This window comes from Nematolebias whitei, chromosome 20 (genome assembly GCF_014905685.2).
Source record: "Nematolebias whitei isolate Nwh7 chromosome 20, NemWhi1, whole genome shotgun sequence".
In the NCBI taxonomy this organism is placed as follows: Eukaryota; Metazoa; Chordata; class Actinopteri; order Cyprinodontiformes; family Rivulidae; genus Nematolebias; species Nematolebias whitei.
In genome coordinates this window covers 29,507,435-29,520,858 of record NC_056517.1, presented here as the reverse complement: position 1 = coordinate 29,520,858, position 13,424 = coordinate 29,507,435, and the positions used below count along the sequence as shown (strand labels likewise).

The window sequence follows — 13,424 nt, the reverse complement described above, 5'->3', positions numbered from 1 at the left end:
ATGTTTACAATGTTTAATTTTTGATAAACGATGCACAACTTACTACATTTTTAACATGCAGGGTGGAAACCAACCACCTTGTCTGCAGTTTTGCGCATCATGCAAGATTTTATTTTCTCCTGGATGTATAATTTTTCGTTTCCTCTTTACACTTTAACTCGTAGCATTTCTCAATGTATTGAAATGTACATGAAGCTATTAAATATTTTCCTCCCTGGATTTACTGATCAACTTTGAAATTTTACTGATACTTTGAGACTAAAGTTAATTAAAGTTGGAGAGAGTTTAAGGGGACAAATGGTGAATCTTTAGACAGGTATGGTGTTCTGATCAGTTATTCTGGGAGCATGTTGGGGGTGGGGCCAAGTTCAATTAAAGAACAATTTGGAGGCTTTTGTGTGTATAATATGCAATTAATGTAGATTAAACCACACATCAATTTTATTTGAGTAAAGTGCTCTTGGTAAAAGTGCCCATTAGTTGGCCTTTTATTCTTTAGCTAGCCTTCTACTTTTAGCTAGTGTTTAGCTAAAATGATTTTAGCTGGTGTTAGCTCCTAGTTTAGTGTCAATAACCCAGTTTGAGATTCTTATTCTGGATCGAGAGGAATGCTGGTTTAAGAGTAAAAGAAGCTATCTTTATGAAGAGAAACCGTCCATTAAACGGGCGAAGGCTCGCAGTGTCCAGTTGTTACCCATTACAATGCTGTACGTGCCTGGCACATCTCAGAAGAAGCTGAAGCTGACCGCTACCATCTGAGCAGAAAACTTTCTGTAGGTTTGTCTCCATCTATCTACTCGTTCAACATTAACATGTTCACTTTGTGGGGAAAACTTTCATCCCAGCACATTGTCCCAGAGCACCTACCAAATAAGGAGTGTCAGTTTCGGCCAGGTGGACGTGAAGACGGTTGCAAAACTTCTCCCATCCTCGGCTGCTGTATGCTGAAGATTTAGGGTTGATTTCTTTCAGAGTTCATGGGCGTAATCATTGTGGGTGCTTGGTTTGAGGCCTACATTCGCCTCAGCCAGATGGTTGAGTCCTCTTTTCGGTCTGCAGGACTTTCACCCTTTTCCACTGTGTCGAGTCTTAGCATGAAAGTGTTTTCAGGATTTTATTTAAGTTTTTCCACAACATTGTAGTGGACTAGGCCCATGTCAAAACTGACCAGATGGACAGAGACTGTTATTTCATTGATCTGCATCCAGAAATACAGTTTGAGCCATCTGGAGACTTTCTTTCTTGAAGTAATCAAGTAGAAAAGACAATTCTCTATGATCATTACTATTTTACAAATGTTTGATAATCAAATTGTGTTAGTTCACTCAATGTTTACAGGTTGAAGAGAACTACTCATTTTATTTACATAAACAGTAAGTAATGATTTTTATTCCTCATTCAAAGAAGAAATCAGGTTAATATGCATTTCTTGATTTTTCTGTCTTCAATGAGCAAATTTGTAAGTATGTTAAAGTTCAGGCTTCGGTCAACTAAAATGTTTACTGAGAAGAAATGTCATGTTTAATCTTTACAGCAGATAATCAGAGTAGAGGCTCCACGAAGTCTCGTTTTCTCCAATAATCTTTCTGTCTGTTTTAAGCAATCTCATTCTCTGCCCTTGACTTTGATAACACCTTACATCACAAACCACACCTCTGATCTGGTCCATCCACCAATCAGAAAGCTCTAAAATGACCCGGAAGTCAACTCATTTAAATGTGGCAACTTCCCGGTTCTCCCCAGAGAGTTAAAAGAGTTAAAGAGCTAAGAGTTAGAGTTACAAAGATTGGCAGTTCTCCTGGAGAAGAGAGATGAAAAACTCTCTGATGCAGCTCAGGATGCAGAGAGGATTTTGGGAGTTACAACTTCTGTTTGGATAACCTCGCACGACTCTCTAAGGGTTTGGCTGTCCTCATGGAGACGCTGAAAGAGTCAGAAAGGAACTCCGCACCGACGCTGATTATCATCTGCAAGGTAAAAGGTTCTATTTTCGACCAAGCGTACCGTGGCCAAGCTGATTCCCCAAAGAGCGTGTTGTTCTGGTCCCACAGATAAACTCCCTCACACATCTCTCTGTAAGATAAATCTCCATTTTCCATCTTAAACTCTCCCTTCTCCTAAAATCATTACAGATATTTTAGAAATATCTGAAGCAAAGTTCTCAATCACCGCCGTGTGATTGATGTCTGTTGTTCTGCTGAGAAGTGAGGACAATCTCCGTATTGTTCCAACTTTCTGTGAACTTGCCATTGTTATTGTTTTCATATTTTGCCAAATTAATGTAAATGTTTGATGTTAAACTTTGATTCTGCAAATAAATGACCGCATTCATTTGATGGGTCAAAGATAATTAACGTCTCTCTCGTTACATTTTCGTTAAACTCATGCTCATGCACGACATTTACACAGTCAGAAAGATGAAGAACTCGTGAAAAATGTATGAATATATCCAATTATGTCATACTACAACATTATGTTCTAACAATATTAAACACATTTCAGACATTGCGCTTTACTCGCACAATTGACATTTCCATGTTCCTTTCTTGGCTTTTTGATAAACTGTGCAAGTTAGATTTAGGCGTTGGACATGGAACCATCTGTTAGTCGTCACACTGGATCTGTTAAAGTATATATATATATAAAGTTCATATTATAATCCTTTGCTTAGGGTGTTTACTTGCTTATTTCAATTCAATTTATTTATATAGCGCCAAGTCACAACAGAAGTCGTCCGAGGGCACTGAACAGAAATATTCATATATCCAAAATAATTTCACATAATTTATCTCAGGACTGCTCAGCAGACTGCTTTGAATTCAAGTCCATCACAGAACTCTCATCTTGAGCAAGCATGAAGGCGACAGCCTACTCATAGTTACACCTTTCAATTTTTACAAATACACACCCGACTGCTCACATGGTCTCACCCAGTCTGTTATTGCAGGTCCAGACACTGGGGGTTTATGGGCAGCACACATGGCACAACTGTGCTCATCTAACACTAGAAGAAAGAGAACAAAATCAATTTAATTGATACATAATACATTTCTATGCTGTACATAAGAGGTGCATGTTGGATACCATGCTGCATCAAGGATTTGAAGAGCAAGGTCTCTTCTGGCACTTTGGATTAATAGCCTTTTTAGACGTTTCAAATTTCACATCTGGCATCCATGGAAAAGGTTTCCATCAATGCTTTTGCCAGCTAAAACAAAACATTACTATTAGATACTATTTTTAAAATCATAATAATGCAACACATCTTTGCAATTGACATATTTTATAGATAACATCCACACATATAAAAAGATGTGAAAATCACAAAATTTGAAATTGGAAGACACATTTATCAATACAAAACCCATGATGACCCCAGTTCTTCTGTTAAACAACCACACAATCCATTAAGAATCTCTGGATTATTTATTCTCCAGGTACACAAACGCGTACGGTCTGGCTGAACTAACTCATATAATTTTAATTGACCTATACTAGTTACTAACATTTTGCATACATGTACGCATGCATATGATTTAAACAAAGCGTTCTCGTCTTACTTTGACAACAAGGATGCCACAGCTTCTTCCATCCTGTTGAACAGGGTGGCACATAATTCCCCCTTTGCATTTAACAGTTGTCCAGTCTGTTTTCCCATGAAGTCTCCTCATCTGGAAGTATTCCCTGTTAATGCATTAACAGTTTTGAGTACAAGAAATTTTAGACAAGCACCCCATTGTTTTTAAAACATGAATAAAACTAGTTATTCCTTAAACTGTAGTATGTTTGTATAAATATTGAAACATTTATTCATTGTTGATTTACTGTATATATTTTTTTGCAGGACAACTGGAGTCTTCAAGCTCTGATACTTGTGCAGGATCCATGAGAAAAGCTGTGCCGTCTTCTGCATGAATGTACTGCAACAAAACAAAGGAAATGAACCATAAAACGAAAATTAACTTAAGCTGATCTAAAATTGCATAAAATAAAACCGTAAAACAATCCACAAAATTCAAAAAGGGATACAATAAATCTAGACTAAAAAAAAGTGACTTTCTGAAATGTGTTGAATTTTACTTATTCACTTGTATAAACTTGGAGAATAAACCTCCTTGATCCCAGTAGGACTTGTAATTTCTAATTCAATAATTACTAGGTTTACGTACAGCAAATGCTTTATTGATATACCTATTCAGTCAGCAGAATGATTTTTTGTGTCTTTTCCATCTGTGTGGAATACAATAACCATAACTTATTAAAGAAATGTGTTAGTAAGTACTTAAATAAATACAGTACTTTAATATTGTAGGTGCATATCAAAACAATCATGTAATCTTTTCTCCAAACTAAATGATAACGTAAGCGTAGAACGCAACATCCATCCATCCATCCATCCATTTTCTTTACCCGCTTATTCCATTTTGGGTCACGGGGGTCGCTGGTGCCCATGTCCAGCAATCACTGTGTGAGGGGCGGGGTACACCCTGGACGGGTCGCAAGTCCATCACAGGGCCACATAGAAACAAACGAGACAAACAACCATTCACTCTTTCACTCACACCTAGGGACAATTTAGAGTTACCAATCAGCCTAACATGCATGTTTTTGGACTGTGGGAGGAAACCGGAGTACCCGGAGAAAACCCACGCATGCACGGAGAGAACATGCAAACTCCACCCAGAAAGGCCCCTGGACCGGGGTTTGAACCAAGGACCTGCTCGCTGAGAGGCAGCAGCTCTGTAGAACGCAACATATAAAATACAAAAAAAAAGCTTAAACAATGACATTAAAAAAACAACAACTTTGTTTTGAGTGTTGGGAAAGTAATTTCAAATTTTCTGGAGAATAATTTAAATTTTTCAGGGTCAAATTCAACGTAGATCAACATTTTTTATGATAAATTCTAATTATAGATACATTTTTTTGTGATGTGCATTTATATCAACCAAAATCAAATTAATTCACATACTTCCAATGAAAAAAATGAATAAATAGGAACAATTTAAAACTTGCTAGTATAATGTTTTATGGCAAACTTTATGAAAATGTTCTAGCCTTTCCAGCCCTAATTATTTTCACAGACTTTATTAATTTAAACCAGATTAAAAAGTTGCTGTACAAAGTTAAGACACATACAGTGCATAACAAGTGAAACAAAACTTATCTGTGAACCTTTGTCACGATCTTGAGCTCCTTTTATTATGTTCACTCGAGCGAAATCTGAAGTCTTGGGCTTTGGTAGTTTCTTTAGAGCAGGGGTGTCAACCTGCAGGCCTCCAGGGCCGGTGTTGTGCCACATTTGGTATCCCGGAAATAATCTCTTCCCCCAACAGAGGGGGCGCTCGCCTGAAAGTTCGGCATAATAAAACGGTCATTTCTTTAATAACATGCATAAACACAGACATGTAAATCAATAAGTCAGTTGTATAACTGTTGCTCTGTGGCCATAAAGGCTTTGCACGACAGCGGCATTAAAAGGCGGCATTATCATGCCTAATCTCGCGAGAGCAAATCCAAATCTCGCGTGAGCAAATGAGACCAGCGGGAGCGCAAATGACATTCGTGCGCGCGCTCCTCCAGTGTAGGTATGGCGTATCCCCGTATGGCGTATCCGGCATTTTTTGCGTGAGGAAGCGTTGTAAAAGTGTCTTAGTGGAATTGAGAGCTTGCCATAAAACGGGAAACAGACGAATGACAGCCAGACTCGCCGGAAGCGACTGCTGCCGCCTGGACCGTGACTTCCGCGCGGAGGTAACTAGGCTCGGTCGGTTCTGGAAACTTAGCAGCTTCATGTTCAGGTACGTTCAAGTAACTGCGCTGGTAAATACATATCAGGAGTATTTCTTGTCCCTGATATTACTTTGAGTTAAAAATATAAGGAGCATCTGTTATATATTATTTTGGTGTCATTAACTCACACTTTCCCTCTGAAATCCAATTTACCAAAACAATGAAAAGAAAGTACATGCAAATTCAATTGCTTTAAATTGATCTAAATGCTTATTTTATTAGTTTAAACCGTTTAATATATATAAAAAATAAAATTAGTGCCACAGGGCATCATTTGTGGAATTATTAACACGTTATGATGGATTTAAAATCAATATGTGTTGTTACAGGACTTTATTTGGTTCTGTTAATATCACAATCAACTGTTTAAGTTTTGTATTTATTTCTAACAAATGTTTGTGGTATCTGGACAGTTTGAATCAGAACATGTTGCAATTTTAAAAACTATAGTATTTTTTAAAAACAAAACATTTTAAACAAAAGGAAAATAAATCTAACTGTTGTGTATAGATATAAAGATGAAGATGCTGGAATGTGTGATTGGTGATGGATTATACCTGAAGATAAAGTCCCTATAGTCCCTAGGTGAGAATTAGCTTTTTGACAGATTTAATAGGTGAACCAAAAGTTGTAGAGTTACATAAGAATGCTAGAAACACCATAAGAGCACAAGAAGACACAGAGATGAAGGGTGACATATGGTTTGAAGAGCCATAAATCTTAATCCTAATCCCAACTGTAAAGGCATTCGAAGAACAGCTGTTGTAAACAAGCCATGCTTTGATTGGGTCAAAGACTAATTTGGATCCTCTCAGCAGAACTGGGATCCCACGGCAGAAAGAAGTTTGACTCTTGACGGATGAATTCTAGTTTCAGGTTCTCTTATAAAGCACTCACTGTTTGATTGGGGGTGGGGGGGGGACCGTGACTGTTATAAACTCTGACAACACCTCAACCTAAATCCATCTGTGCTATAAATAAAGCAACAAGACGTACTGGTGGGATAGCATCGTTACTGTAAATCATGAAACACGACAGATGTGTGACAGATGTGGGGGGAAGCAGATGGATATGGGTTGGGTCAAATGAGCAGGGTCTGCAGTTTGGAACCGCTAAATCGAAAACTCACTGAAACTTTTGATAATCTGCTGTATGCAAAGATTATTTAAGCTGCGAGAGTCATTTCTGTGGCTCATCCATCACTTTATTCAGAATACTCGCACAAAGACAACAATGCTAAAGGCTTCTTCAAACGTCTCACAGGCCGCAGTGCTCGTCATCATGAAGAAGCAGGCCAAGAAGGTGCCGAAGGAGGAGGAGGAGGTCTTGTGTTGCTGCGAGTATGTGAACCGACGTGGAGAGCGAAGTCATGTGGCAGCTTGTTGCTGTGACTGCGAGGACCTGGACGATGCCTGTGACCGGTGAGCGAAGCTAAACGCACACCGTCTCTGCAGGAGAGACAGCAGGCTCAAATCGCGGCAGTGGCGTTCATACTGGCACTTCTGGTGTCAGGTGCCATGTTGCATCTGGCTTCACTGGCACCTGCCGCCAATTTACTGGCAGCTGCCACGCTGCTGTGGCACCTGCCGCTAGTTTACTGGCACCTGCCAGGGATTTAGTGGCAAATGCCAGTAAATTAGCGGCAGGTGTCAGTAAATAAGCGGCAGGCGCCAGTAACTAGTGGCAGGTGCCAGTGAAGCCGGATGCAGAGTGGCACCTGACACCGGAAGTGCCAGTACGAGTACCGCTGCCGCGATTTGAGCTCGGCCCTGCTGGAGGAGCAAAACGGTAGCAAAAGCTAAAAGGAGCAAGATAGTAACTAAAAGCTGCAAAATGAAGAGGAAACTAAAAGCTAAAATAAGCAAAATTGTAGCTAAAAGCTAAAATGGTAGCTAAAAGGAAGCTAAAAGGTAAATGGACTGTACTTATATAGCGCCTTTCTATCTTATTTCAAGATACTCAAAGCGCTTTACACTACAATCTGTGTCCTCGTTTACCCATTCATACAGCGCTCTACTAGATCTCTACAAGGTGCAAATGTTAACTAAAAGCTGAAAGGTGCAAAACAGTAATTGAAATGGAAAAATAAGTAATAATATCTAAAATGAACAGAACAGTAGCTGAAAGTAGATTTTACTGCTCTGGTCTTTACTTGGTCTCAGCTTTAAACTTTGAGCTCTAACCACTGGTCACAAAGTCATTTGGCCTCAAGACTCTGATTTTGGCCCAGTTTTAGATGATCTTAATACAGAAAGGCTGACTATGCAGAAAAAAACTTATTTCAGTTTTCAGATATGAACTGTTGAACATTTGTAGATTTGTCTGAAGCAACATTGACGAGGAATAATAACTTGGGGATCAGTGATTGTTTAGGGCTGCTTCTTGACTAAATTACCACATTATTTTTTTTATAAACCATATTCAGAGTAATATTAGGTCATGCTGGTGACCACATATCCTGGTGATGAGTTTCTTGAATCTCGTTTTTGATTTGATGGGATTTAGTAATAGTAAGAAAGTCACAATATTTCTGGTCAAGTTTCGGCTCCATTTATTTACAGAGTTCTAAATATTTTTTTCAGGTTTCTGAAGAAGGAGCCTCAGAAGTCTGAGTCCTTGTCTCAGATAGCTGCAGTCGTCTCCGACCGGATTCGTGTCCCCTGGTTGTGGGGCGGAGCTCAAAAACTAGATCTGTCCATCATCCCTCCTCTTCTTCTCCTTCCTGCCTTGCTGCACCTCGCTGCGCTCCACTTCCTGCTTGGCATGGTGGTTCTTACGGCTCTGCCCGGCTTGGTGTTGTGGTATTACTATTTCACCCACCGCAAGAAGGGACGGACGCTGTTCTTCCTCAGCCTGGCGCTCTTCTCGTTGGGCTACATGTATTACCTGTTCATCTCGGAGGTGCTTCTGCGTGGGGATGTGGGACAGGTGGAGTTGGCGGCTGTAAGTTTAGGGGTCATCTTCACCCTGCTCGCCTTTCTCCACACCAGAAGAGGTCCTGGCGTCGTTCGGCCAAACAAAGAGGCCATCCACAGCACGGTGACGTATTACAGCCCCTTGCCAGACAGAGACTCCTCCCTCAACGGGGGCAGGCAGGATGATTTGATGACCGCGACCCACTGGACGGGGTCATCGGAGCAAGAAGGGGCAGAAAGCAGCCCGAGGAACTGGTGCTCGGTGTGCCGGGTGGCGCGGCCTCCAAGGGCGGGGCATTGTCGGATCTGTGGCGTCTGTGTGCTGCGTCTCGACCACCACTGCGTCTGGTGGGTGTCATAAACTGTCAATGTCACTTATTTCCCCCCCTAAATCATGACCGCCTTCACTCTGAGCACAAATAAGCTATAATGTAACATTTTGTCAAGTTAACATCAAACACGCATTCATGACAGGAAGTTAATGTTTTCTCATCAGCTCTCGCTGATATCCGTGTGGAGTCTCAGAATGATGTCTGCTTGTTTGTGTCGTCGCTGTGCTTGTGCGCCCGGGCAGGATAAACAGCTGCGTCGGACAGGCCAATCACCGCAGCTTCCTGCTCACACTCCTCTTCTTCCTGACGACGTCCCTGTACGGCATCAGCCTGGTGCTGCGGAGCGTGTGTCCACGGCGAAACCTCGTCACCGCATTAATCTACTGCCCTGGAGTTTACAACCAATACAGGTACAAAAGAAACAGGAATATAAGATGTGTTTGTAACTTTTACCCAAGACATTAAGTCATGGTTATGAAGTATTAATAACATTTAATCGCCAAACATTTGGTTTTGACAGATGTTTTTCTATTAAAACACTAAAATAAACTTCTATGTCCTGTTTAGTATTTGTAATAAAATCCCTTCTGTACTTCCTTTTCAGGTTTTCCATGTTGTTTCAAGGTGTTGGATATTAAATGTGTAAAGAGTGTGTAATTAAATTCAAGCTTTGTTACAACATTTCTGCAACACCGCCTCCAGCAGCGTTTTCTGCACAGATTTTTTTCTATGTGGTAATTGCTGCAAGCACAGCATCTCTACAAAGTTAAAATAGTCTTTTTAGTACATTTATATACATAAATGTGTCTCTTTAAGTGTCAGCTTGACCAATACTACAGGTATTTGATGTATTCAGACATTAGGATTGTGACGAGAACAAAAAAATCCAACATTTTACGGACTGTTGTTACCGTATTTTTTGGATTATAAGGCTCACTGTTGATTTTTTGAGAAAATTTTAAGTGCGCCTTATAGTCCAAAAAATATGGTACTTGAAGTATTTGCTGATAGCAGACGTTATCCACACTGAACGTTAACTTAAAGTCTAAATTTGGTGCTATGTAACAAAAAATAAGGAAGTGTGTTCAGTATCTACTCAGACGTCCTGCTGAAAGCCTCAGATTTGAACACGTGAATGGATTTGAGAAGCTAGCCTTGTTAAATAAAATCCTAATGCGACAGTATAAGATAAATTAAGTTTTAAAAATGTCAATCATTAAAGTACTTCAAATCCCTTAACGAATATCTAGAGCAGAAAATGGGAATTCTTTTGGAATGGGAATACTTTGTCATGCAATACTTGAGTACATAAACATGTCTCGAGTATCGTTCAGAATTATACTGAGAAAATAGAGTAACATTTTTACATTTACAGCTTTATAATATCTGCTTAAAAGGTGCATGAATAATTCAGGAGCTCATAGAAGCAGAAATCAGTAAAAGGCCTTTTTCTCCAACAACTGAGCAAAACTCTTTTTTTTTGGCTCAGAGAAACTGTTTTAACTGAGACGTCATGGGGAGTTTTGACATTTTTCCCAGATAGAATGGATCTTTTTTTTTTTTGTGACATTCTTGGCTATTGAATGTCAAACTTCCTCCTCTGTGAAGTTAAATCAGCTTTTTAGAGCTCCTCTAAGGACCGCTCATCAAAACACAAGGAGTGAAAGTAGTTAAAAGGGTCTGTGCTGGCACTACTCCAGGCTTCGTACAATTAAAACCGACATAATTCCAGTGAATCACTATTATTCACTCAGTTTCAGTATGAGCAAAGCTTCCTTTTAAACTCCTCAAACACATTTACTGTTCAAAAACTTATGCGTTGTCAATACTGGTAATTGTGTGAATGCTTATGTTCTGGTTCAGCTTCTTTCAGCTTCCTTGTGCAAATCTAAACTTTTGTTCAGCTACTTTCAGCTGTTTTGTGCTTCTTTCTGCGAACTAAAACATTTTTGTGCTTCTAACTTCTTTCTGCTTAATTTCAGCTACTATTTAGCTGTTTTTATGTTAATTTGAGCTTTTTTAGCTAATTCCACATTTTTTGCACTACCGGTAATTTGAACTTCTGTCAGCCTAATTCAGCAAAAATGTCCTCTCTCCACGTCCTTTTGGCAATTTAAGCTTCTTTCTACCTTTTTAGCTACTTTTCAGATTATTTTTTTGTTGTAGCTATTTTTTTCTTCCAGATAATTTCTACTTTTTTGTGATCATTTCGGCTTCTTTCAGCCTAATTTAGCAAACTTGTTCTGCTTTCTTATGCTAATTTAAGCTTGTTCTACCTGATCTGCTACCTTTTAGCATATTTTAGCCAATTTGGGCCGTTTTCAGATAAATTCAAGTTTTTTTGTGGTAATTTCTGCTACTTTCAGCCTAATTAACTTCTTTCTGAAAATTTCAGCTTTTTATGCCCCTTTCCCCTTACGATAATTATGCAAGTTTCAGTTTTTTTCTGCTATTTCAGCTACTATTTAGCTGTTTTATGCTAATTTTAGCTTTTTCAGCTAATTTCACATTTTTTGCACTATTTTCAACTTCTGTCAGCCTAATTAAGCAAAAATGTACTCTTTCCAATTCCTTCTGGTAATTTAAGCTTCTTTCTGCCTTTTTAGCTACTTTTCAGTTTTCTTTTTTGTTGTTGTTGCTAATTTCAGTTTTTTTTTTCCAGATAATTTCCACATTTTTGTGATCATTTTGGCTTCTTTCAGCCTAAATTGGCAAACATGTTCTGCTTTCTTATACTAATTTAAGCTTGTTCTACCTGTTCAATTACCTGTTTAGCATTTTCTAGCTAATTTAGGCTGTTTTCAGATAAATTCAATGTTTTTGTGGTAATTTCTGCTACTTTCAGCCTAATTAACTTCTTTCTGAAAATTTCAGCCTGTTATGCTCTTTTCCACTTATGGTAATTATTCAAGTTTCTGCTATTTTAGCTACTATTTAGCTGTTTTATGCTAATTTTAGCTTTTTCAGCTAATTCCACATTGTTCTTAACTCATGTCAGCTTTCTGCTTCTTTCTGGTAGTTTAAGCTTCTTTCTGTATTTCAGATACTTTTCAGCCATCTTTTACTCATTTCAGCTTTTTTTTAAGCTAATTTCCTAATTTTTGTGCTAATTTCTGCTTATTTTTAACTTATTTCAGCAAATATGTGTCCTTTCTTTCTTCTGCTAACTTAGGCTCGTTCTTCCATTGCAGTTACATTTCAGCGTTTAAAAAAAAACTAATTTCAGCTGTTTCTCAGCAAGTTCTTCAATAAGCATTCACACTGCGTTTTCACAAGAAATGCAACTTCTCCAGTTAATGTATGAAAATAAGGAGCTACATTGTGATCATCAGTGATCGACCTGTTTTTTTGTGCAGTTAATATTTATCACTTTACCTCTTTGTGTTTTCCAGCACTGCACTTTGTTTCACCTGTGCGTGGTACAGCAGTATAGTGACCGGCGGGCTGCTCCATCTGCTGTTAGTGCAGGTCATCAATATCAGCTACAACGTGACCGAGCGAGAGGCGCGAGCCGCCCTGAGAGAGAGAACTGCACGCAGCGCTTACTGGGGGCTCGTCGTGGACACTGGTGTTTATTCTCAAGGCCTGCGTGGGAACTGGTCCGAGTTCATGACCATGGGAGACAAGCTGAAGCCTGTTTCTTCTTCAGATGTAGTTTGACTTCTGTCAGTAGTTCTGTCGTCGTCCACTAGATGGCAGCTTTACTTCATACAAGCTCTATCAGTCAGCTGTTTGCAGTGGAGTCACTTTATCTCTATGCAGCCTTGGAGTTGCACAGACTCTGACTCTTCAGCTTCACACCCCGATAATATGCGTTCACTGCCTTTAATGTGACAACATGTCATCTATGCAGCTGAATCCACGCTTGAATCACTCTTCTCTTAAGAAGTCTTCCTTTGGACCTGAACTCTGACTTTGTGTGTCTGCTACATTTTAGTGCCTCGATGCATGAAGGAGAACTCAAGCTGTAGGAACATTTTCAACAATAAGACGACACCACTGGGCGTTTGTTGATTTACTTACTAAATGTACAGTTTGCTCTCTGTACCTCGTTTGTCAAACACTGATGGCCTTACTTTGCCTTGCAGATTGTGAAATATGAATGAAATATCTAAGTACCGGGCTAATTTTAGGTAATCAAGCAGCTGATTGCATTTGTATAAATCCGTTTTTAAACTGTCAACATGTTCCTTCATGAAACCGCTTTAAACTGTCCAAATAGCAGATAGCTCAGCAAATATCAGCTTGAGGATAAAAACCTTTTTGCTTTCCACTGCCAATGCTTTTTACTCTTTAAACAAACTCAAAGGTCAAATTTATTTAAACGTTCTGCCTTTCAAAAGTGCTGAATGCACACTACAATAAAATAAAAGTAGTAACACAA

General features: G+C 39.1%; 1 protein-coding gene across 1 annotated transcript; it reads left to right on the top strand.

Moving 5' to 3' along the window:
* The first annotated feature begins 5,702 nt into the window (after positions 1-5,702).
* zdhhc23b (zinc finger DHHC-type palmitoyltransferase 23b) lies at positions 5,703-12,904 on the top strand. The gene is made up of 5 exons (XM_037693874.1): positions 5,703-5,801; positions 7,057-7,214; positions 8,376-9,056; positions 9,283-9,450; positions 12,433-12,904. The coding sequence occupies exons 2-5, from the start codon at positions 7,075-7,077 to the stop codon at positions 12,698-12,700; spliced, it is 1,257 nt and encodes a 418-aa protein (XP_037549802.1). The 5' UTR covers positions 5,703-5,801; positions 7,057-7,074; the 3' UTR covers positions 12,701-12,904.
* The last annotated feature ends 520 nt before the right edge of the window (positions 12,905-13,424 follow it).

Bases quoted from the DNA above. Each gene is read 5' to 3' on its own strand.
- zdhhc23b (XM_037693874.1), top strand. From the start codon at position 7,075: ATGAAGAAGCAGGCCAAGAAGGTGCCGAAGGAGGAGGAGGAGGTCTTG. The intron at 7,215-8,375 runs GTGAGCGAAGCT...TATTTTTTTCAG, and splicing joins CTGGACGATGCCTGTGACCG to GTTTCTGAAGAAGGAGCCTC. The intron at 9,451-12,432 runs GTACAAAAGAAA...TGTGTTTTCCAG, and splicing joins GGAGTTTACAACCAATACAG to CACTGCACTTTGTTTCACCT.